General features: G+C 38.6%; 1 protein-coding gene across 1 annotated transcript; it reads left to right on the top strand.

The window, feature by feature from the left end:
* The first annotated feature begins 676 nt into the window (after nucleotides 1–676).
* Nucleotides 677–24,451, top strand: BRMS1L (BRMS1 like transcriptional repressor). Its single transcript, XM_086462086.1, has 10 exons — nucleotides 677–852; nucleotides 8,023–8,113; nucleotides 10,147–10,274; nucleotides 12,753–12,832; nucleotides 15,946–16,042; nucleotides 16,448–16,531; nucleotides 18,725–18,789; nucleotides 20,245–20,284; nucleotides 21,142–21,268; nucleotides 22,977–24,451. The coding sequence occupies exons 1-10, from the start codon at nucleotides 717–719 to the stop codon at nucleotides 23,098–23,100; spliced, it is 972 nt and encodes a 323-aa protein (XP_086318212.1). The 5' UTR covers nucleotides 677–716; the 3' UTR covers nucleotides 23,101–24,451.
* The last annotated feature ends 1,115 nt before the right edge of the window (nucleotides 24,452–25,566 follow it).

Genomic DNA, 25,566 nt, shown 5'->3' with positions numbered 1-25,566 from the left:
TCCGCTGCCAGTGGCTGCTGTCAGCTTTAGGGGACCAAGTGAAGTTTGATGTAATTCAAAGTCTATCACAGAAGGTGATACTGGGGAAGAAACGGGTTCCAGTGGGGAGGTCGCTATTCACAGGGACCTCTGTCCTCTGGAGCTCAAGGGGGACGGAAGGGGAGGGGGAGGTGGTGAGCCTCAAGCGACGCCTTGCCAGGATGCCCGGCTTCCGGGCAGCAGCGTGAGTGCGGGGCTGCCAGGCGGGCGGCGCGGGCAAACGTGAGGCCCCGCGTCCTCCCTCCGCTGCTCCGGCAGGGAACGGCAACGGTCGAAGCCCCGGCCTCGCAGGCCCATTCTCCCCGCCCGGGGGGAAACGCGGGCAGGTGCGCAGCACTCCTAACTCTGCCCGACCGCGGTGGAGCCTCAGCAACGGGCACTCCCACGAGTGCCCCGGGACGCGGACAAGGGAAGCCCCGGCTCCCCGCCCGGCCCCCCACGGCGGCGGTGCGGCACCGCCTTCACCCCCCGCGCGGCTCCGGCGGACGACAATTCCCAGAATGCCCCGCGCGCGGGCTAACGTTGCTTGCTGGCGGGGCTCGGCCAATGGGAGGGCGCGGAGGGCGCCGGGCGGGGTAGGCTGCGCAGGCGGGGAGGGGCGGGGCGGAGCTGCGGGGCCGGCGGCAGCGGCGGAGCGGCGGCGGGAAGGGCTGTCCCAGGGCTCGGCGGCAGGGACGATGCCGGTCCACTCCCGGGAGAAGAAGGAGAACAACCACGATGAGATGGAGGTGGACTACGGGGAGAACGAGGGTAGCAGCTCGGAGGAGGAGGAGACTGAGAGCTCGTCGGTGTCCGAGGAGGGGGACAGCTCAGGTACCGCGGCGCCCGCGGGGCAGCGTCTCTGAGGGGGGCGCCGCGGCGGTTCCCTCCAGCGCCCGGCGCGCTGCCCCGGGGGAGAATCCGGTCCCGCCCCCCCGGCTCCGGTGGCTGACGGTTCCCACCCCCGCAGTGACCCCGCCCCCCCCGCCGCTCCGGCCCGGCCCGGCCCGGCCCAGCGGCTCCTCTTCGGGCCGGCGGGGCGGGACGCGGTGGGGCGCATAAGCACGGAAGCCCCACTTCGCCCCGAGACGCCGGCTCTGGAGCTCGCTGGCACCCGGGCTTGGCGGGCCGGGTCGCTCTGTGTAGGTGCTGTGGGTTGTGCCCCTCTGGGCTTGAGTCGTGGCCCGCAGCGGGGGTGCTGGGGAAGGGCTGCCCTGAAAGGCTTGGCGTGCATACGTGTGCATGCGTGCACACAAAATACAGGCATAGATGTGTGTACATGTATATACGTGTGTATTTCCTCGTGTGCAAAAATCGTGAATTTCTTTTAAGATGTTTTGAGGCCTGTCTTTGAGGGGGCACTGGCATCCCTGTCAGTACCATTGGCCTCTTTCGCAAAGCTCTGTTGAAGGTCCGTTCCATTTTCCATAGCTTGCCGTGGACTGTAGATTTTGAATGATACTAGTAGGTGAAATCTTTAGCTTTAAAAGGATTAACTTTCTATGCTCAGTTTTCACTCTGTTAGAAGAAGATTATTATCTGTTCAAAATTCCCTTGTAATTACAAGGGCTAAGTTATAAAATGGTCACTTACTGGGAAGAGTACTGATTATCAGATGCATACACTGCTGCTCTGGAATCACTGGGGCTCTGTAAGTAAGTAAGCTCCATAAGCAGGATCTTTGTCACTAGAAGGGCTAGCTGAAAAACAGTAGCTATGTTCAGTGCTAGCTGTGATTCTGATGTGTGTTTCTGGCAGCTTAAGTGATTTAGAGTGGTCTACTGGGATCCCGTCCCATGCCTGTACTAGCACATTGACTTGTGGCATGAGTGCTCGGCTTGGTACAGTGGGAGGAGTGGGATGCTGTGAACCAGACAGGTAGCTGTGAAATTATGTTTTTACACATATTGGCTTGTGATTGACTTATACGTGTGTGTTTGAAGTCCTCAATGTGCAGTTAATTATTTGGTTTTGTTGTTAAAAGATCTGGGAGATCTTGAATGTTAAATCCCATGGCTTTTATATTCACACTGACTGATGCAGCTCAGGGAAAGCCCTGCTGTGGTGGTTCCATGTGGACTCGTGGAACTTGCCTTTGTCTGGGCTGTGCACGGGCTAGCAAGGTGCTGGAGCCCCATGGGTGTGGTATGGAGACGGCCAAGGTGACTCTGCAGAAGTAAAGTGAAGACTCTAGTGCTGGGAAAGTGTGGCTGCCATACTGGGAGAGAGTATAGTCACTCCCTTAGATCTCGATTAGAGTTAATGCTCACTCTGAACCAGAGTTGATCCCCCAGTAGAGGCCTTGGTTAATCCAGGTCATCTGCCCATGGTTTATACAGAACTTCCTGTGGTTTGTTTTGTTGTTTTTTTTTTTCCTTTTTTCCTGTTTCCCCTTCTTCCCCATCCCCTCCAGGCCTTTGAGCTGGCAAGTGTTGCTGATTGAACCCCATTTTACAAGCTAGGCTGCTGGTCCATGGCTGTCCACCTGGATTGAATTGCTGGCTGCCACTGTCCTGCCTCGCATCCTTACCTGCCCTTCCTAGTACACTGTACTTTCCTGTCCCCTTTCTTGCCTGTCAGCGCTTGCTGGGCCTTTGTATGTTAAGCTGTCAGAAAAATAACCTATTGAAGAGGTAGCTAGTGAAAACGTCTCAGTGAAGAGTCTGTTATGTAAATGGGATGCACTGGCGACTGTAAATCAGTGGTTAGATAGACTGCAGCTCAATAGCAGCGGAAGTCCTAAATTGCAATTTTGTGAGACTATGTGAACTCCTCCAACTGGACACCTACACCTTTTTGTGAACTTAGGACTAATGATTTGCATGAGTTTAGACAAGAGGTCTCCTGGAGCAGGGAGTTCTTTAGTTCTGGGCTGTTCCCTCATCTTGCTTCTTTTATCTAACGCAATGCTGCACAGGGGATCTCTTCAATCAGTGGACTGTGGACCACATCCAGGTATGGGCTTGAAAGAGTCAGCAAAATTATTATAAAGATAGTGATTTTATTTGTGTCTCTATTAGCAACTGATTTGGCAAAATAAGAATAGAGAATAGGTAGTTCTGAGTAGGTAGTGCAGAGGCCCCTGCCTCTCCAAAGTAGTTAGGGTTTGTTTCAGATTATGTAGCCTGAACTGGATATATTTGGTTGGAAGCTGCTTGAAGGACAAGTCATTGTTTCAGAACCTTGTGCTCTTCATAGGTGTTGGAACACACTTGACAAGTACCTGGAACGAAGCTTTGGGTTTAATTCAATAGCAAAAGAACTTGGTTAGTGTTCACCAAAACTGCTGCAAACTGACCTGATGAGCTGCACCAGTCCTGGGACTGGCTTCAAAGCTATGCTGTACTGGAACTTGAATGTGCACACAGCTTTTATAAACAGTTGGGCTGTTGTAGGTGGAGAGTTATTGATACAATTACAGATCTGCTGCTGAGGAAGGCTGATCAGTCTTTCCTTACCCCCATTCTCTCAAAGTCATTCTGTTGAAAAACAAGGCTAGAAAAATGTGCTTAAACTGTCTTGGGCTGTTTTGATTAAACCTAAACTAGGCAGCATCCATGTGTGCTGGTGTGCAGAAAAAAAGTCAGCTTGAGTGAGGGTACCAGGGCAAGCAGCTGGAGGTAGTCGTATTTTAAGTTGGAAAAGTGTATCTGATTGTGTCCTTGTTTGCACAGCAACCTGCTCTGTTCCTTTCAGATATGACTTATGAAAGCATGCTTCAATGCTTTTATTATCAAAATTATACATGGACTAAAAAGGGAATACTGTATTTTGGATAAGAAATTAATGGAGATGGCTTTTCAAGAAATTCTGATATATGAAGTTTGTTATGTCTTTCAGGGGTAAACAGAAAGAGTGCAAGGGAGAAATATACAAGCTCATTGGGCAGTAGGTGGGTAAGACACAGGGTTGTGAAAGACTCCTTGTTGAGGTCCAGGAGCAGCACTGCAACAACAACCAGTACTTCCTTAGCCCATCTTAGCCTTCCAGTTTGTCTTGTAGCCAGACTCCATCTGGGAATACCTTGTCTTCATCTCTTATTCTAGCTAATCTGTATGTCTAAAAAAATGTCATTTTCTGTGTGAGAAAGTAAGCTTGGTGTAATAGATGTAAACTTAATTCTTTCTCTCCTCCAACTCCCTGCCTCTGGTGGAGAGTTGTCTCTTTTAGTCCCAGCTTTGAAGTTTGCTCTTTTTCAAAACTTGCCTTTGCTCCCATTTGTAGTTGTGCTAATTGATACTTTTAAAGAAAACTTTGACGTTTACATGTTCTCAAAGACACTTTGGTTGATTTTTATTGAAGGCAAATCATTCTGTTGTCTTGCCCTTGTCTTGGTTTCTTCTGGGATTAGGGGGGAGGAAGGAAGAATTGTGTTTTAAGTGAATGTAGTCTGTGAATGTTTCTTTAAAACAATACAAAAAGCTCTCCAGATAATTTCTGTTGCGTTCCACAAAGAAATGCTTTTAAGGGAGCACTTAAAAAGCGATGATTACAGGAAATTACATGCTTGTCTCAGTGTCTTGACAAATATCAACGTACTCGGTGGAAGCATATTGCTCCTACAGACATAAGATGATTAGCACTGCAAGAAATGTCTTAATTAGAATTAGTAATAATAAGAAAAAAAGATTTTGAAGGAAAGGATTTTTTGGTTTGTTTTTGTTGTTTATGTATTATTTTGTCCTTTGCTTTACTTGCATTCAGCTGCCTTTTTTTTTTTTTTTTTCCAGTAAATGCCTGAGGATACAGAAGGTGCGGTTAGAAGAAGCGTAACTTGCCCTTCTGGTGCTGTTTGTATCCCGTTCCTTTTGACACTATGTGTTTAGAATAGGGTTTTTTTTATTGACCAGGGTATAGAATATCTTATTAGGGATGAATAAAAAAGCCGCAAGTTATGCTCATCATTCCGGATGAGAATTTGGCCGTTTTTTAGAGCACTTTATATAGGCCACGGCTTATTAAAAAAAGCTATTTTAGGCACTGTTACATTTTAACTACTACAGGGTTTTTTGTCTTTAAACCAGGCTGGCCTGGTTACTGAGTTGGAGTGCTTGAATATAGTAGAAAATGTGATTTTGAAAGTGGTTAAAAATACCCTAAATACTTTGTGCAGTGCAGGAAATCTGAAGTGTTGAGACAGCACGGGCCTGTTAGCAAGTGTTTTACTATGAAATGAGGAATCTTCCACCTCCAGTGATGTAAATTTTCAACTAGAAAGCCATGAGATTTGATCCGTAACCCCCTTAGTTTTTCAGTACTGCATATTCCCAAATCTGTATGTTATTTAAGGTCACGGGGAAGATGTTCCATAACTGGAGAAGTAAAGATATTTCAGGACTCTGAAAATCTTCTTTGTTTCATGAATCTTACTAGAGGCAGAATAAAGGTGAAACAATTGAAGAATGACTTAGCGTGTGAATTGCCGTTCAGTATGAATGATAGGTAGAATGTAGGCTTCTAGGCAGAAAGTAAAAGACTTTTGAGTGTATACGTAGCTGAGGGGAGATTTCAGGGAGCTATGTGTTATTTTAATATCTACAAGAGAGTCAGCTGTGCCCTCAGATACCAACACATTATAGTTTCCTTGCAACGTGAGTTTAAAATGTGAGAAGCAGTCCCCTTCACCTCCAGCTGTGGGTGTTGCACTGATCCTCAGCCAGGGTTACAGTTCTAATCTGTTTTCTTTGAGTTGTAGTCCCTAAACATACACAAACAGTAAAATCCATGGTAATTTAAAGAAAAGTTTCTTAGTGAATTCCTTACTAGAACATACGTAGAACCAAAAGCATAGCTGAACACATCTGAAACACATATTTGAGTTTGAGAATAAAGTGGGAGAACTATCAGTATCCCAGTGCTTGTTCCTGTCGTGTTTTATGGGGAGGTGCCTTCAAATTTTAAAGCAGCTTTACTTTTATAGCACATAAATGCTTTAGACAACTCTTTGAGTAATATGGCTGCCAAATTCCTTAAATCTGGCCAAGTTGAAAGTTGCTCAATCAATTTTGGCTTGAGTATTATGTCGGACAGCTAAATAAAACTTTGCTCTTTAATCTGATTTTCAGCCTTATTCTAGGATTCAGGATCTTATTTTTGAGAACACTATTTTAAAATAAAATAATATCTCTTAACAGCCTGAAACTCTCTTCCCTCACCTTCCCCAGTGTGTTAAGCATTCAGTGTATTTTTTTTGAAGTTCTGCCTTTACATTTTCTTGCTCTGCTTTCAAATACTTCAGGTTATGTCATGTTTTAAAACTTTGTACGTGCTGTCTTTTTTGCTTGTGCTAACTGTAATGTGACAAACTGTGGTAGGTCTTTGTTTGGGACTTGTAGGTACCATTGTAATACAGATTAATAGCTGCTCCACTGCCTGCTAGTTTTCATATCCAGGCAGAGAGGGCTAGCATAGTTTTTAGTCTTAAAAGCTTGTGATGATTTCAGGAAGAAGCTATGTACGAAAAACTTCATACATTGAGAGGTCTGAGTGGAAGATCCGAGTTAATCAGATCCTCCAGTAGCTACCCTGGCCCTGAAGCTATTCCTTTCACCTCTTCACCTTTGCAAATTGCCATACTCTTTTGCAAAGCAATAAGGATGATGACTTGCATGCTGCTTTCTGTAGTTGGTGTAGGAGATAGCATAAAGCACTCAAACATGGAGGCTGGAAAATTGTGAGTGAGGAAGAAGCAGAAGGCTCGGAGTTGTTTATGGTCTTAGAAGAGTGAGTCCAGGCTGTCTCTGCTTGGATCAGGATCCTACTTTGCCTTTCTGTCAGAAGTTAGTATTTTTCTTGACAGAGTAACTGCTGAGGTGGATATGGCCTCCTTAGGACATCCCCTTCTCTGAAACACCTGGCCTGTTTGCACCCGTTCAGTCCCAGTTCTGAACTGCATGGCCATCCTTTCTTCTGCATGTCTTCTCCTACTGGTTGATAGTTGGTTGGCTCTACTATAACTATAGAGAGCTAATTCCTGGAGATAGCGCTGTTATAAAGCAGTTTCAGGACACTTCTAACTTTTGAATGTGGATTAACAAAGCCTTTTTTTTTTTTTTTTTTTTTTTTTGTCTAGGAAGGGTTGGAAAGAATCAAGAATTTTGTAGCTTAGTTTTTCTGTTTTCTAGTCTAAGAAAAGGTAGTGGAGGTAACAACTGGTGTTTAGTAACAGCAGATGTCTCTATGGCAAGTGGCAAAATTTTTGCCCCAAAAGTGGGTATTTGTTATACTTTACGGTTATGTTTACTAGGTAAATTAAGAAAAAATTCAGGAATATAAATGAAAACAAAAACTGAAAAGACGTTAATGTTAGTTACTTTTGCTGCATAAAAGCATTAAAATCAAGTTTCTGCAAAATTCTAGACTTTGCAGGTTAAGAATTGTTTCATTAGAAAGGCAGTAATTTTAAATGGTCGTTTTAAGATGAGCTACAGATATTTCTACGTTAATATTTCAGCCTCGAAGAACTTTCCCAATTGAATGGGATGAAACGTGTTTTCAAAATCAAGTGTTACTTCTTTTTGTAGTGGTTATTAATAAAACAAAATATTGAATTTTATATGACAAATGTAACATTGAACTGTGCTTGCTTTCCAGGGATAGCTTTTGCTCATACTAACTCAGAATACATTTTCATGCTTAATTGTACTTTTTGTCTTGTGTGATATACAATGTTTAGTTTTTCTGTTTTATGCATTCCTAGGTGCACCTTGTATTATCAGTCATGAAATTTAACCTCTTGAGGTCTTACAGTGATGTTGTTTCCTGTTTTGAGGAAGAAAAATTGCTGTTCGTGGGGTTTCTTCTAGAATTAGATCTAAGTTTCTTAATTTGTAGTTTACACGGCAAGTGATTTCTCATATTCTGCTATAAGATAATAATAATATCATAGATAATTATTCATGGCTAAAATTCAGCTTTACTGCAAATTCATTAGAAACAAAATATCCAGTTTCTTTGGTTATACATTACGTTGTTCAAAATAAATTACCTTTTTTTAATTCTTAGAAATGGATGATGAGGACTGTGAAAGAAGAAGAATGGAGTGTTTAGATGAAATGTCCAATCTTGAAAAGCAGTTTACAGACCTTAAAGACCAGTAAGTATTTTTAATGTTTTAAGTGCCTCATTTGAAGATCCATTCTATGAGAATATTGTGTGCAGCTTGTGTTTCTTGTCTTTCATATATGTGGATGCTACTTTTGGAGAAGAATAAGGATTGAGAGTTCTGAAAATATTTTCAGGCAGTTGCCCCAGAATACTTTTTTTTGTATTTATTTATTTATTTATGTATTTATTTTCTATTTTGCTGTAAGAATGGTTTTGAAGTGTTGTTGCTGTGAAGGACTGGTGTGGGTCTATTGCATCAAAATCCTTAGTAAACCCAAGGAATTGTGATTTTAGGGAAATTTGTGATTTTTATTTATTTCTTCATTTATTTACTCAAGATCTTTCTCATCCATAAGATGCATAAACAATGGGATGTTAGTCACAACCAATAACAGAGATGATGAAATGATTGTGCCTGCCTCCTCTTCCTTTTCAGGGAACTGAATTTGGATGCTGTGAGATAAGTAGGATTTACAGTGGTTGATAGCAGTTACCCATTTTAGGCAAATCACTGTTTGAAAAGTACTGGATGGACAGTTTTAGTCCATCAGCTGCTACGTGGTACCAAGTGCTGGCAACGCCCAGTCTGTAACTGCTTGCTTTGATGGAGCTGGAACTGTGTAATCAAGTGTTAGTGACCCAGCCAGTCATGCCGCTGTGCACCCGTGTTTTAGCTAAACAATTCTGCTGTAGCTCTACGTTAAGCACTGTGTGCATAGCACGCTTGTCAAGGATCGAGCCAAGCAAATTGGGTTTTGATCAGCTGCGGGCTATGTCAGTTGAGCGCAGGACAGGTTGTATGTATCATACTGTAACAGTTTGCAGGTAAGAAGGAGGGGTGTGGTCACTGACTGTTGCTACATTTGGTACATGTGCTTGAACTACAGAGTTGTCATCGAAGTCAAACGAGCAGGCTGGTGGCAGATGAACAGGCAGTATTTCTCAGGGAGCTCTTGATGTATCAGTATACACTAACTTTCTCTTGTCTAATTCATTACTTAACCTATGCACTTTAAACAAGTGAAAAAGCAGCGTCCCTGTCCCAAAGACATCTGTTGTATCTGTGTAAACAGGTGTAACAAAGATACTTTTATCTGTGTAAACAGAGAACATCTAATGTGTTCTTACTACATATAGCAGAGTTTGTGCATGTTTGCCTTAATTCTACAGCTTTTGTTGTGGTGTGCAAGGTAAAAAGTGAGAACAGGAAAAGCTGGTCATGTTCATAATTCTGCCATTGAACACTAGATTTAAGTTAGCAGTTACAAAAAGTGGAGCTTTATTGTGATTGAAATACTTGTAATCGATATTACATTAAATTCTTTAAAATGCAAGCAGATTTCAAGTCTTCATTGTCTGCCAGTAAATATCAGCTTTTATAGAAGGAACGAATTTTAGGTAAAATAAAAATATTTTAAATACACTTTCTTTTGGCAGGAATGGAAGATGTCAGTTACAAATTACCCCGTGGTATTCGTGATTGTGTGCAGAATGTGGATTTTCACAGGAGATTAAATAAAGGTTGTTTCAATAAGAGCCTGCCTCTCTTTTCCTTTCGTTTATGGTAGAGTGGAAGCAGATATGTGAACATGAAAGTGAATGGGCGTTTCTATCCACAAAATGTCTACCTTTCCCATGATATAAGCCATATTGTTCTTTTTTTATTGTACCATCCTTTCTTGTCCTCTTCCATGTTGACTCACCTCCTACTTCTTAATCCTTTTAACAGCCGTGCAAATTTTTTTTTTCTTCTTCCTTAGAGGTGGAGATACATATAATTTTATCTTTACTTTCTATACTTCTGATTGTCTGTGTGTGTTTTCCAGGAAGGCTTAATAGAAATGAAGAATATTGTTCAAAAATAAAATATGTATTGGAAATTCAAATGGTAACAAATCTTAATTTTATTTCAGTGAATATTCCATAACATTAACAAAGAGATGCAGGATAGTTCTTTTAAAAACATTTCTTCTTGTGTTTGCTTTTAAATAAGATAGTATTTTTTATTTCTATTATTTTAAGGCTTTACAAAGAAAGATTAAGCCAAGTGGATGCAAAACTACAAGAGGTCATAGCTGGAAAAGCGCCTGAGTATTTAGAACCGTTGGCAGCTTTACAAGAAAATATGCAAATCCGAACCAAGGTGGCAGGTAGGCATGTAAAATGAATATTACTGGTTTTTTATTAGTCAGAAGATTTGGGATCAAGTCTGCACACTGGTCACTGTTGAAATGAAGAGAGATGTAGGTGCTGTCTCAGAGGTGCTTGCCAGATCATCTTAGATGATCATGTTTTTCCTGCTCTTCTAGTCTGTGTTTCTTATACTCTGTTCCCATCCTCCTGTTCCGTCAGGGGAAGGGGGAAAGCTCTTGTCCTTAGCAGCTTTTATCCAAGCTGCATTTTAATTATTAAAACTAATGTTTAAATAGGCTTTTATGCTCATAGAAGCAGGCAAGAACTTTTATCTTCTTCGAGATACCACCATATAGTCATATGGAACGGCGATATTATAGGAGGACAACATTCTGTGCTTCCCTGTTGTAAATTCTTTTAATGTTATAGCTCACTCCTTTAGGACTAACTTAGCTGTCTAAGGGTAACCCAGACAGCCAAAAGGCAGAGAGCCAAAAGGCAGACATTTGCAGTTTCTCTATCCAGAGGAGCTATGCCAGTGCCTTTTCTAAGAAATTCAGCAGATGCATGGTGCAGGCAAACTGGAAAATGTCAAGTCTGCTTATAGTTTTCATAATACTAGTACAACTTCAGTGCTACTTACTATGTCTTCATTGGTATTTTTCGTTTCAAGCTATGAAGAGGATTTGAAATCTTTTGGTCTGTTGCATTTCTCTCCCTCCTATTCTTTTCCATAATTCTTTCTGTTAGCTGGTGACCCAGCATTTCTGGGTTTTAAGTTCTTAACCCAAATTTGCTTTACTAGTCCTAAGTAGCCCACTTGGGCTTTGCAGAAGGTTGCAGGTGAACTTGCAGAAGGTTTGATATAAAAGCAACCTTAATCCAAGCTTTTGATTTTCAGTTTTAAACGTGGCTGTTGGTGCTTTCATGTGGGTGGGCATGGATAGGTAGAATATTACAGATTCTCCTGATTTGTCTTCAGCAGCACTGAAGATCCATGTTCCAATGTAAAAAGAGCCTAGGGTAAAAACTACAAAGTTTGTTTGAAGTTGAGACTAGAAATCAGGGTTGTTTTATTTTGAGTTTGGTGGTTTTTTTTTTCCCCCCCTTTGTCCTCAACTGCATGAGATTGATCAAATTTTTTGAGAGAAAGCAAGAAACTGCAGAATAAGCTTATTTGCTCTTTCTGTTTGAGAGACTGGACAGATGTGGGTAGTAGCAGGACTTGAGCTCCAGCAGGTAACACCTAAGGACCTACTTCTACCTGAGAGGAGAGGAAGACGTGGGGGGAAAAAAAAAAAAGCTAAACTATGGATATAATTGCATCTGTGGTAGAAAAGAAACTTGTGTTCCTCTGCTCTCTAAGGCACTGAGCGCTGTTCATACAAAGTGTGGATCTTGACTGTTTCAGCAAGTCAGGAATGCAACTGTTTTTTCTAGAAGTTTTCATACCTGTACTGCTCAATTTCAGGCAAATAAGTAGTGATTATAAATTGGTAGACCTAGATATGCCAGTCAGCCATAAATATTTTTTTTTAAAAAAAGCATAGCATACTGATGTGAGAAAAGAACACTTTGAATTCTAGATCAAAAGTGGCTTCACAGTGGAAGGACGATTGACATAATACTTTACAGTTTGTTTTTAAGAGGAGTTACCGGTAATAGTGTTATTCCTCTTGTACTGGATTAATTTATAGTCAACTGAATTCTAAGGGAAGTTGGTTTTGGGAGTTCTTCTGTTGCTAGACAGCACCAGCATGTGTGCAAACTTAACTCCTCAAGATGATAATCTGGAACAATTTAAGTATTTTATGTTGCATGCGTTGAATATATTGAATCAAATTCTATCTATACTTGCCAGATAGTACATTTCAGATACCTTTCAGATTTTTTCAGCTGTCTGTTTAGTGGACACATTTTCAGAAATGTCTAAGAAATGCTACTAGTACTCAGAGGCAGTATCCTTTGTATCGCAAGGTGGCTGTTTCAAAGAATGGAACAGAGCCTTGTTAGTTAATGTGATTTATTAAGGTCATGCATTATAAAATAAGCCTTACTCCAAATGTTGATTTGTAAAAGCCTGTTTTTTCATTCAATTTTCTAGCTATTTAAAAACCCCAAAACACATTATTTAAAACTCTAATTAGAAAACAGAAGAGGCCATTTAGTACTTTACGGATTTGAAAACAGGATATCCAGGATAATTTGATCAGAAAGATGAAATAGACCTGTTCTGTAAAGTTAGCATGACTGCTGGTGTAATTTGTTGACTGATAGGGGGAAAAATTAAAACAGCATTTATTTTTCCTCAGATCTTCAGACATACTGTTCTTATTTTTACTCGTAAAGCAGTTAGCTGCTGAAAGTGCCTAATATAATATATCTCTGTTTTCCAGTGTGTACAAGTTTTGGGACCTGCAGGCAGCCTTAAAAGAGAATTCTGAAATCAGATATTAGCAAAGAAATTAATATTGCTGTAATTTGTCTGATTACAGGTATCTATAGAGAGCTTTGTCTGGAATCTGTGAAGAACAAGTATGAATGTGAAATTCAAGCCTCTCGACAGCACTGTGAGGTTGTGCCAGCTAATCTCATCTAACTTTACTGTGTGTCATGCTTTCCAAGTTCAGTGCATGTTTTTATTATTGCTGTTATTTGCTATTTGAATGCAGTTGCCTTGTGATATTTAAGCCCATGTAAGAGGTTGTTCAAAGCATATAAAAATTTGCTTTATATTAGTTTGGCTTTGCATGTAAGTATAGCTAAGGTTTCTTATTTTTTCATTAGCAGGTTCTTATTAATAGATTCCCACATGATTTTTTTTACCTTTGTTACAAAAAAGATTACCAAGAACAGTAACTAAGATATCTAACATAATTTTAGCAAAAAGCATCTTACATTTCAACAACAGTAGTAGTAATAATGATGTCTTTTGTAAGATGCCTTGAACAGCTGGTGATAGATTTGTCATTTTAAGTGAAGTTACAGGAAAAACATATTTCTCTCCTTGAACATAAACATTCCTGTTTGAGCGTCTACATACCGGATACCGTAGTATAAATACTCAAGTACATGTATGTCTAGTGCTGTAACACAGCTGCTTAGATCCCAAGGTTTGCATCATAGTACTCCTCATCCTGCTGCTACAGTTGCTTAAAGGTGTTTTCTTCTGAGTGGCTCACAATCTTCCTGAGGTCCATAGCTCCCACTATACCAATAAAGTGAGAATGGGCATGCATACTTGTAAAAAACCTTCCATTTTCTTGATGCCTTGGAAAAGAACAAGGTATAAGGAAGGACTACTCATCACTGACTGTCTTCCTCCTGTGAATATTCCTGAGGTTGAACAGAATCCTGTAAGACTTGTAGGGTTTCTTATCCATGATTGAATGATTTGCTTGGACGATACATTATTCTTCTTTATGGAGGTCCTTGTCTCTTTTTTTGCTCTTATATTTCTACTGTGAAACATTCAGAATTCAAATATTCACCATCCAATAAAGGTCTCTTGGGGGAAAAGCTCTTTTAAAGTCAGCAGTGCTGCTTGTAGAATCACTGTTCCACTGGAATATAACCATTCAGCAAGAATGCCTCTGATCCCTGTAAGCAGCTTTTCACCTGTTTGTCATCAAGAGCTTGAAGCAAAACAGGTGTCTAAACACAAACACTATTTCGTTTTAAAATGGAATTTTAAAATGGTCTCGGAACAGATAACGCTCATTTGTCATTTCAGGTATGTGTAAGAGGCTTCTGCCTTTTCAATTCTGCTAGGAATTTCTTTTTTATAATTAGGAGTTGAAAAATATATAAAAGGAGGTCTTTTGAATTTAAATACTTTCTAATTTGAAGGGAATGGTAAACATGATAACCATTTAGTAGAATGGGGTTCTTTGTTTTCGTCTATTCCTCAACTATTTTGCTTCACTACAGCATACTAGCTTGAACATTGGTAAAGTTAAGTTTCTGTTAGTATGCCTATGCTATGGGTAGGAGCAGTTGAGATGCAGGCATCTGCTGACTTGGCTGTAGGGACTGCAGCTTCTGTCAGAGACATGGTAGCAAATAGCTAGATGCAGTGATTCCCTAAGCTGTTTTCTTTCAGCAAGTCCAAGCCTTCTGTTTTCCAGAGTTATTAAAGATGTTGCTTAGTGAAAATTGACTTTAAAATGTAACAATCGGCTGTATTTTCTACTCTGTTTCCTTGAGGCTTGGAATTGAGCTTAATTCCAAGTTACTGGTTTAGACAGTTTAGTGGTTTTGGATATTGTCTTAATATGATGGATGCACTCAACCCCCCTTAACGAAACCAACAGTTTGGTACAGGCTCCAAAGGAGGTAAAGGCCTGAGCTGCAGCCAGGCCAAGAACTCCTCTAGGGAACCCACAGAGGAGCAGAGTGAACAAAGAAGGTTGTGGGTACAAGAAGCCTTGTGCATGCCTCTCCCATTGTATGCAATTTGACTATTGAGCCAACTGCTTTATCCCGTAAATATGATACGACAGCCTAAGTGAGCCTTCTTTGAGCTCTCCCTGCTAGGCAGCATGGCTGCAGGGTGGTGATTTCCTCTTGAGTTGGGACGCCTCTCGTGGTTGCTCCTTGAAGCAATGAGATCTTTTACCAATGACCGATTGCTGGATGAGCCAAACTGGAATTCTCCCTGGATGGCGACTGGACTGCACAGTAGGCAACTCTCCCCTTGAGCAGAGACGCCTCTCAATGTTAAGAAATAGTTGTTTAGCTGATTTGGTTAAGGGGGGTTGAGTGCATCCATCATGCTTTAAAAGGGTAGCTGATCTATATAGATACTATGTAATTTTGGTATCGGTCTTGTGCGGTGGACTGTTAGTTGAGAGCAGTTTACTACAGAGTTGATTTTCTTGTTCTGAAACACTTAGAGAGGAAGATAGTGTAGACTGCACAGAATGCTGTAGAAAGTTCGCATCTGGGTGTTTTTGTTTGTCTGACATTGACCTGACATTGAAGGCATTATGTTAATCTATTTGGATCAGTAATTGCCTTTTAAAAGGACAAACTAGCTAACTTTTCTGAAGCAGTGCTTTAAAAGTGTTTCTCACAGCTTTAAGGTAGACAGTTTTGCTTTCACAACTATCTAGTTAATTTTATGTGCTCAATAAATTTTTTTATTCTGTGGGAAGGTATTTTTCAGATCTATGAAAATAGACAATTATAAATACTGTGGTAATAGATGATAATGCTCTATAAATGACTGCAGGTTTATTAATATTGGAGGCAGCTTAATAAAAAGCTTTCCATTAAAACATTAGCTTTTCTGAATTATAGTGAAAGACGGCATAGAGGTCACTGCTTTACAGTTATTCATTGTGAATAAATCTTTGCTATCCAAAAGGAAAATGCTGTATTTGTGTCAAAATACAAACAGTTATTCTGGAGATCTAGCCTCATGCTTTTATATACTTAGCTGTTCTTGGTACTGATATTTGATAACTATATTTACACTTACACCAAATGAGTGTGCTGTCTTTAAGGAGCTAGGATCTCATGCTAAGAAAGTGAATAGAGGGAAATATCATATGCTTTATGGCTTCTGAAAAATTTTCACCTAAACCTACTCTTACCTTCCCTCTGATGAGGCTTTAAATTGTTGTCATATGTATTTAGATGATAGAACTTAGTCATGTAAAAATGTGTAATTTCTTGCTTTTTCAGAGTGAAAAGCTTCTGTTGTATGATACTGTACAAAGTGAACTAGAAGAGAAGATTAGAAGACTTGAAGAAGACAGGCATAGCATTGACATTACCTCAGGTGGATGGAAATTCGAAGTTGTTGGAGTTTTGTTTGTTTGGTGTTGCTTTTTATTTTATTTATTTTTTTAATCTTCTGGTAGCTACTGTTTAGTTGACTGTACGCATAGCATGTCTGGTGAGATTCGGGTTATCCAGTAGAATACTATTCAGCTGTAAACTTTGGGTGCAGGGTTGAATTTAAGCTTAAAACAAACTTCGGTCTGGTAATTGTCAGTACCCCTTGTGTGTTTTGAGAGTATTAATCTATGGCTACATAATCATGTAGCACCTTAATTCTGTTCGGAAGCAGCATCTCACCAGAAGATGTGTTATTTTTTGGTTTTGGACAATATTTTCTGCTGTAAAAAGAGCTAAACATGTAAATGTTTTGGATTCATAGCATGTTCTTATTATGTCTTTTCAGAATTATGGAATGATGAGTTACAGTCCAGGAAGAAAAGGAAGGATCCATTTAGTCCAGATAAGAAGAAACCTGTTGTTGTATCAGATATCCTTTTACAGAAATCATTTTTCTTTCTTGTAGTGTTTACTGTTTTATAGCTGTCGTTACATATGTCACTAATAACAAGTTGAAGTGATAATGCATTCTCAAATTTCTTTTGCATGGCAGATGTTATTCTAATTCAGATTAGAGAAACCATGTTGACACATCCCATTATGAAAATTGAAATTAAGATTCTCTTATCTAACTTCTATTTTCATGTAGAAAATATTTCTAAAATTTGATTTTTCTAACTCTTTAAAAAATAGAGCTACAAGGCAAAAATAGAAGAAAGGCATTTTGTTTGCAAATTGTAACTTGACTAGTGTAATTTCTTCTGTATAGCTGTGTTTCTCATACAGGGACATCTTTACCTCATGTTACTATTTCTCAACAATTCCATAGACTTTAGAACCCTCTTTGATTAAGAGTTCGAAATTTGAAGAATTGAGACAGGATGGGGCAGGGGGTGTTTGTGGGTTTGGGGTTCCTGTAGAGTGAGTATAGTATTTAAGAATTTTGCACTGGTGACTTCATAGCTGTTGACAAGCATGCAGTGCAGCTGAAACTTTTTTAAGGTACAACACCTAAGAGACAGTATCATCTTTCTCCAGAAAAAGAAGGAGATGTCTTTGCAAACTGGGTGTTCTTTCTATTCCTACTCCTAGCCTAACATTTCTATAGGAGAGAGATGTGATGATTAGAAGTTGCCAGAATCATGGAAACTGCCTAACAGAGATGAGCTTCTAAGTATTGACAGTTTATGGTACAAAGGCTGGTTTTTATTGCTAAGCTGCTGCAAAAAAATCCTGCTGCTTTGACAAAGTTTTGTGGCTTTAGGAGAAGGTAGAAGTTTCTGAAAAAATGGTCATCATTGGGACACCCTCTTTCAGGATGGTTGATATGCTGGAACACATCCCAGATGGATGATTTGTCCTAATAATGACTGTTCTTCCATTAGGATGTGTCATAAATTCAGTTTAGCAGAGGTGGGTTTTTTTTTTTTAACTAGTGCTTGAAAGCCAAGCGGTTTTAATCAATGCGGGTACAAGTGGCTTCATTAGTTCCTTAACTCCTTTTAGCAATTTCAGTGCCAGGTTGTGTGAAAGTGCATTTTCTTTAGCTCTCAGTCATCGTTGTCTTCAGGAAGTCCCTATAAATAGCATGGGAATCTGTGAGTTAGGAGCTACCTTGCCATTTTAGTATACATTCCAAACAGAAAATGCTAATGTAGTACTGGGTCTAAACCACCAGCAATTTCAGGCAGTTGATAAGGCTGAAAGTTCTGGCAGTTGTGAAGTAAGTTAGTTTGCTCTTTTTGCTTATGATTGTAAAATAGTTGTGAACTTGTCAGTTTGTACAGATCTGTGTAAAGCAAATACCTAGAAATCTTACTCGGCTTTTGGTTTGTAATTCTTTACTATTTAGAGGAAAACAAACTTGAAAATGGCTAAAGATTCTTAAAATTTCAAAAGGAATGTATGTTACAGCTCTTGTATCCCATTTTAGGACATTATGTTTTTAAACATTCATAGCACCTTTTTCTAAACTTGTTTTTCAGAGATGAAATGGGGAGAAACAAAGTAAAAACTGAGGACTGTTGTAATGGAATAGTTGTGCTATGTGGAGTTTTGTTTTGAAGTTCACTTATTGTTCTAAGACACAATTTTTACTTTACAGTTGATAATTCAAGGAAGGGGCTTTGCCTTTCTACTTCCTGGTTTTTGGATATTTGATATTCAGAGATGTGGTACTATATACACTTTTATGTCAAAGAAATATGATGCAGAATACTGTAAAAATAATTATTTTATTAAAGCCAATACTAGTGTAGATGCTGGAGTGCAGTGGTAAATTGAAATTGCAGTGAATTTTAATTATAATTTGTAGTATTGAAAATAGAATGATTTTTGGAACTGTTAGGGATGGAATGGTTGTATAACAAATGTTTGTCATATCCTTGTGTTGAACTCCAGTAGTCTGGATATTTACATGCTATTGCTTACATCTTTTAATATTTTTTAAAGTGTATTTCTAGGTTGCATAGTGCAAAGATGCATTTATTTTTGCTGAACTTTCACTTCATGTCAGTATTCTTTGTGTGAAAGATTGGCAGAACAAAGCTAGTAATATCTTTCTACAATCATTGGAGTATTTATATTATTACTGTTTTAAAAGAGTTTTCCCTAACTTTTCCACGCCCCTATATAGTTTATATGTTACAAGACCTTGATATACTTGAAGACTGGACAACAATAAGGAAGGTAAGACGAAAGGATGAATGCTAGTGGCTGTGGGTTTTGTTTTGGGTTCTTATCTAGTCCTTTTGCCTCTTAAAAATATGTAAATGTGTTTCTTACATGATCAAAACTCTAAATAGATTTTTGTTTCTTCAGTAGTCAACTGATCATTCCAGTTCAAGCTATGTTATTGCTACTTTTTTCTCTTTCTACCCAAATCATGGGGTAGAGGAATCCAATAAAGTGGTGGAAGTGATTATCTTTAAAATGGGTAATCCGTAATTTTCCATGATAAAGTGAGCCTAAAGCCTGTGTCAAGAGGATGTGCTTTCTCATAGTCTAACATAATTGGGTAGAAACTATGATAGGATAGTTTGATTGGATTTTGTTTTACTTTTTTTTTTTTTTTAATATACGTCATATGGTATGTTTTCACATAGTAAATAGTTTATTTTTGAGGATTTCTGTGCTTCGACCTCTCCTTATACCTTTTCTTTTCTGTATAAAGTGAAATGATGTGTTTTTCACAGATTATAAAAGAATCCAGGCTTACAGGAAGAGAAATTTGTTTGACCAATTGATGTATTTGAAAAAAAACAATCCAGCTTTTAAGTACAGAGTGCCTTTTTCAGATCTTTGTCATGTTGTTAAAGTAACTTGCTGTAATGAAACTCTATCCTTGCCTTGCACCTGCAGTCAATCTCCCCTAGTACCCTTCTACTTCCCAGCTTACAGAGTAGCAAAGAGGTTACTTGAGTTGAAAAACTTGGTGGGAAATGGCTTTGAGTCAGTTTCCATCCTGCTTTATACTTGTACGTATTTCCTAAACAAGAAGTAAAATGTGATGCTATGTGAAAACTTGTCTGACTTTCCTCTTCCTATTGCAACAGTCGCAAAATAGCTTTCCCTCAGTTTCTTTCCTGTAGCGTAACATGATTTTATGCAATAGCAACAAACCCAGGATCTACTGGAGATTTTGCCTTTTCTGGAAATAATTAAAAAAACCCCCAAAAGCCAACAAAACCCCAAACAACTACAAAAAACTCTTAGAGGTTGTTTTTAAACCTACTTTAATACTTATGATCGATAGGTCATGTGAGAGAAAATTTGTGAGCTTATAACATATAAATCAGGAGAGTAGGTTGTTCATTTTGTTTTTCAGAATGAGTTAATGTAATTTTGTATTTTCTTGACAGAATTACATAACAGCAATTTTGAGGGTTTAATTTAGAAAACCTCTTATTTGAAATCAAAACTTAACTAAAGAAGGTGGGGTTTTTTTCACCCTCAAAATACTGTTTTATTTAGTTAATGGGTCACCATTGAGCACACTTTTATTTTAGATTTGTTCTGATTGTGGTTTTTTGCATGTAAAAGCAAGTAACGTGAGCTACACTTCACATAACTTCACGATTAAAGCTGGCGGTTAAGAAAAAGACTACACTTGCTGACTAACTTAATTTTCTTTTGTGTTTCAAGGCAATGGCTACACTGGGGCCACACAGAGTAAAGCCAGAACGTAAGTAAACATTGTCTGGTTTCACAAGACAGAACTTGCTGTGTACAGCGACGCAAACTGCATCTAGGCAGATCATATTTATTTTTAGGAGAGTGGGGTGAGGTGGCTGGAAGATGTGGCTTTTGTCTTTCTGCGCTCTCAGGTGCTGATACTTGTAGCTCGATTGCTGATCATTGTGTTGACACCTGAATTCTAGAAAATTATCAACACACACATAGACTTCTAAAAGGGTATTACGCCAATTAATATTAGCAAGCTATGCCAGTGTTTACACAAGATGAGGCAGGAAACTGAGACTATCTGGACCGTATGGGTGCGTTTGAAAGGATGTTTACATTCACTGCAAGCTACAACCCTGAAAAAGTAGAGCTATGGGAAAGGAATGACAACTGATATTTGGCACTAAGGTGAGAAGAACATTAATGCTAGGTAAAATCAAATACTTTGAGAGTAAGGAGGAAAAGGGACAGGAAGCAAGCAGGTGGTGCATTTCTTTAGCGATGCATTACTACTTGCATGTTGTGGTAATGTGCTGATGAAGAGGTTTCAGGTTCTGCCATTTGAAATCTTCTCTATATTGCATTATTTGATTTGTGAGAATTCATATAACAGATATGAAGGTTGTGGGGAAGGTAGCTTCTATCTGAAAATGGAAATATAACTTCTAAATTATCTGACTGGAAATAAAAAAGGTATCTGGCTTCCAGTTTTCTTGCATTCTTGCAATTATTAAGAGAGGCTACTTTTGATAATGGAAGAAGTGTGTATTCTGTGTAAATAACTTGATGAAAGTGTATTTAAACATCTAAATGACTTCTGCCAAGTCAATATTAAATGACTTTTATTGATTATTTTAGCACCTGTCAAATTAGAAAAGCATTTACATAGTGCTAGATCTGAAGAAGGAAGACTCTATTATGATGGAGAGTGGTATGGACGTGGACAGACGATATGCATTGATAAGAAAGATGAATGTCCTACAAGGTAAACATTACTCAGTGTATGCAGCTCTGTACATTCACGTTAAGCAATAGATAGGGTGTTGGCATTGAAGAGTAAGGCTTATTTGGAAATACTGCCACCTCAGTAACATTTATTAGTCCACCTTGGAGACAGGCATTATCAAAGAAGTTTGAGCGCTGGACTTCTGGGAGAGGCTGGTAAAGGTTGGACTTCACTGAAGGTAATGAGATGTTTGTCAAGTTAGCATCTCACTAACAATTTAGGATCTTGCTAGTTTCTGAATAGCCTTTGAGTAAGTTTTTTTTGGAGCATTTCGGGGTTTTGTTCCTTTGAGAATTTGATCTTTTGGTCCACCTAAAAATACTTCATTATGGAAAACCACTTTATACCATTAAAAATAAGCTTTGTTTGCAGTTGATTAATGCTCTGAAAGAAAAGAGTCGGAACTCTTTTTACAGTATTTCCTTCCCTTAACAAAGGTTCTACCTGGGGGCAGTCTAAATATTATTTCAGTGCAAATTTGGTTGAATGTTTAAGGTATATAATTGTATTTTCCCTATATGGATAGTATTTGTAAATTCTAAAAGGTGGGTATGTTTAAAACGATGTTTAAAATTAAATGTATATCTTACCTTTTACTGAATGGGGCAAATTGATCTAAGTGCAGGGTTGGTTAAATATGCACAGCTACCCAGGAAAATTAACTTTAGCTTCATATAGCAGTAGTTTTCTGTAAAACTGGCTGTTTCTTTTCTTCCCTGTGTATGGTGAAGAGGAACAGATTTTGGTCATTTTGGTGTTTGTTCAGGGCTGAAACAGGAAGGTAGTTTAGTAAAGTATATATTCTTTCTGAAATTTAAAAAGTTGTGAATTAGTTTAGCAGAACATAGCAGTTATACTGGGCCAAAAAAAAGATCTTAGTATCTAGTGTCTGACAAAAGCCAAAAGCTGATGCTTAACAGGGCAAGCATACAGTGGAACTTCCCCAGCCTTTCAAGACTTCAGCAACTTTTAAGGCTGAAGACTTTCCTGGAGGAAGTTTTGTCACACTCGGTACGTGATAGATCTTTCTTCCATTAACTTTTTTAATCTCTGGTTTTGAGCCCTTTTTTTGGTCATCAATTCTACTTTTTAAAAAAATATTTTTTTCCTAGGGGGCATGGGGAGGGGGTCGTGTTCACTATTTGTATTAAGGTTTGCCACAAGGAGCATAAAAGCAGTGTTCATGTAAGAATGACTCAGTAAAGCAGGCTTTGACTTTATTTCTTATGATCTTGGTATAATGGCTAACAATTGAATACTTCTTCTGCTTTAAATCTTGGACTTCAGCCTGTTTAACTTTTTTCCAAATACTTTGTATTCAAAGTAATTTCTGGATATGTTTTCCAACAGATCTGTTTTTTTACCATGGGTAGTCTATTGTGATTTCCATGGGTCGCTATTGTTCTCTTAAATAATTAAAATATTTGTACATGTTGGAGGATTTCTCATAGGAGAAGAAAATAGATAGATGGCTGAAAAATTAACTACCTTCACTAAAGGCACATGTGGTTACGAAAGATTTCTGTTAAAACTGTCCTGACAATGGAGCCAGTATCTTTTGGCTTAACATTTACAACTCGTGCGTGCTTTCATTTACTGTATGGAGATACAGCTGCAGTTTTGAAGTTACAAGGTTTCTAAATTCTTGGTTTTCTTCCCCTGACCCTTCTTGCCTCGTTTTCTGTAGTGCCATAATTACAACGATTAACCATGATGAAGTTTGGTTTAAAAGACCGGATGGAAGCAAGTCCAAGCTGTATATTTCTCAGCTACAGAAAGGAAAGTATTCAATAAAGCATAACCACAACTGACCATTGTTAACCAGATATGAAACAAGTGGTATTGCCATGCTTGATGTGCCATGGGGTGAAAGTTGTATTTAATAGTGTTTTGTATTCCTTATAAAGTTACAGCAGTATCTGATGTGTATTTGTAGTGCTGTATGTAAACTTCATATGGATGGCCTTCTGAAACCTGAGGATGTTAAATCATGTTGACAGACATTTTACCTCTAAATTGGGTCCAGTGCCTAAGATATGAAGTATACTCCTCAAGTATAATGGCTCAGAACTCCTCATATTTGTAAAATGAAAAAAAAAAGAAAAGAAAAAAAAATTGTTGTTTTTTTTTTCCATTGGTGACCAGTTGATGTGATAAAAATAATAACCATAACTACCAGCAACTCGCTTTGTTTTCAGTGAACATGTCATGCTTCTCTTGTGGATGTAAATTTAGCCTGTTCAGCTGTTGCTTTTGGAAGATTGTAACATGCATAAGCATTCTTTTGTCCAAAGTGGACCGATTTATTAAAGTTATTGCCCTCGACAGCTCTGCTAGTACTGACTGTGTTATATTTTGTAAGGTTTACTATATTGCTTGTAATAAGACAAAGCCAATATTTTGAGCTACATTTTTTGAGGAGCACTTTTCTAGTTTAGGACCCTATTCTATAGTAAACAAATCATTGGTGATTTTTTTTTTTTCTTTTTCTTCTTTCCCAGGTTGCCAGCAAAATGTATGCATAAAGTAGACAGTGTTGCTCCAACCTGTGTTATATGTAGCCCACAAAGAACGACTGCGGGGATGGTTATGTAAATACTGTTGCATGCTCTGCTTGTTTGGTCCACAGTTGTATGAAATATTACGAATCTTTTTTTCAAAAGGAAAATACTTCCCTAGAAATCACATATCTGGGAAAATTTACACTGACTTTTTCGCCAAACACTGTTTTATAAATTTCTGTACCCTACTTCATCTTATTGTACACCAGAATTATTTCATGCAGTTTAGAAAGCTGAATTTCTCTTAAATCTTGCTGTTTAAGCCGCGGAGAAAAGTCCTAAATTCTTGATGTTAACTGTGATGTGCTTAGAACATCTAGAATGATAGATGGGATTACTGAAGAATTATTAATGCGTTGGTTGTGTGCACTTTAATCTCCACTTATGGTGATTCTTCTTGGAGAAAGAAAGTATCCATTTGCTTTAAATGATCACAGCAAATAAGTATTTTTATTGTAACATATAAATGTTTTATTCCTATATTAATTGTCTCTTCTAGTGCAGGGTGGTAACTACTTTCCAAATGCCAAATCAGTTTCTGCTGAGTGATGCTTTTCTACAATTGTATGACAATATTAATCAAATGTACATAAAGTATCAATTGACATGTTAGCTTTTAACAATATGAACTGTATGTATACAGTTGTTTGATAAAGTTTTTGTAATAAAATATTTGTATTTTTTAACTTAGTATATAAATAAATCATCTGTGGTAGTGGACATCTTTTGTGTTGTTTTGCTCCTTGATTTTCTAGTCTTGTTGGAATTGCTGATGTACCAAATGCTAAAGGGAAATCTGTATAAGTTTTCAGAAGGCCTAAATCTTTTTAAAGACCTTTGACTTGCACTTTTGTTCTTTTGAATTTTGAGAGTTTCTATGTGTAGATTTTGCTTGTTTGTTTTTACAATTTTTTTCTGTAATATTTTATGGAAGCACTATTCTGTGCTGTTTATAAATCCAATGTAAGCGCTGTTGAGAACATCTTAGCTACTGACGTGCTTGAAATCATTTGTATTTAGGGCATGCTGGGCACCCTAAACTGTTTCTGTGGTTCACCCCTGTCCCTTCCTGTATTCTGCACCTCTCTAGCTGCAATTGATTATTTCTAAAGCTGGTTCTAATCTGATCTCCTTGGGTGCAGAACTTTGCAGTTCTGCAGTTTGGCTGACACTTGGTGACTGTGGCTTCTTTGTTCAGAATAAACATCATTCATATCGACATGACAGGTAATAAGCATAGCAGTATGGGTTCATGGTCAAACAACCGGGATCTACCTGTTCTGGTACTAGAAGTCCCAAGAAACTGAGCTGTGACTTTGCTTTTTACATGTAATTGCTTCTGTGTATGACATTGGAAAGGTATGCAGTTGGTCTTATTTTATAATAGGTTAATTGTTTCATACATAGACAAATTATATTTGGCACATGCTATATATCTTTTCAATATTTGAACAGTTAATGATTTGCTCACTCCATCATGAATGTGAGAGGTGACTTCCACAGATTTTAGTCCTTTAAAGTACAGACGTTGTTAGCCTGTTGCCCATTTGTTTTATCTTTTACACTGCTGCAGTAAAGCTTTTCAAGCCTCGGTAGCATTGTTTTAACCTACAAGTAGGATTAAGATCTGTAAAGGAGAAAGGTGTTGGGTATACTGTTTTTTCCTTGAGATACAATGTGTGAAAAGGGAAGTAAATGAAGAGTAACAGGCACTGA

This window comes from Leptosomus discolor, chromosome 3 (assembly GCF_034619465.1).
Source record: "Leptosomus discolor isolate bLepDis1 chromosome 3, bLepDis1.hap2, whole genome shotgun sequence".
Taxonomy (NCBI): Eukaryota; Metazoa; Chordata; class Aves; order Leptosomiformes; family Leptosomidae; genus Leptosomus; species Leptosomus discolor.
The sequence above is the reverse complement of the archived record's forward strand: the minus strand, read 5'-3'. Positions and strand labels throughout refer to the sequence as shown.

What these genes read in the sequence shown, in the direction of transcription:
- BRMS1L (XM_086462086.1), top strand. Translation starts at nt 717, where the DNA reads ATGCCGGTCCACTCCCGGGAGAAGAAGGAGAACAACCACGATGAGATG. An exon ending in CGAGGAGGGGGACAGCTCAG is followed by an intron (nt 853 to 8,022) that starts GTACCGCGGCGC and finishes TTTAATTCTTAG; the next exon opens with AAATGGATGATGAGGACTGT. An exon ending in AATCCGAACCAAGGTGGCAG is followed by an intron (nt 10,275 to 12,752) that starts GTAGGCATGTAA and finishes GTCTGATTACAG; the next exon opens with GTATCTATAGAGAGCTTTGT.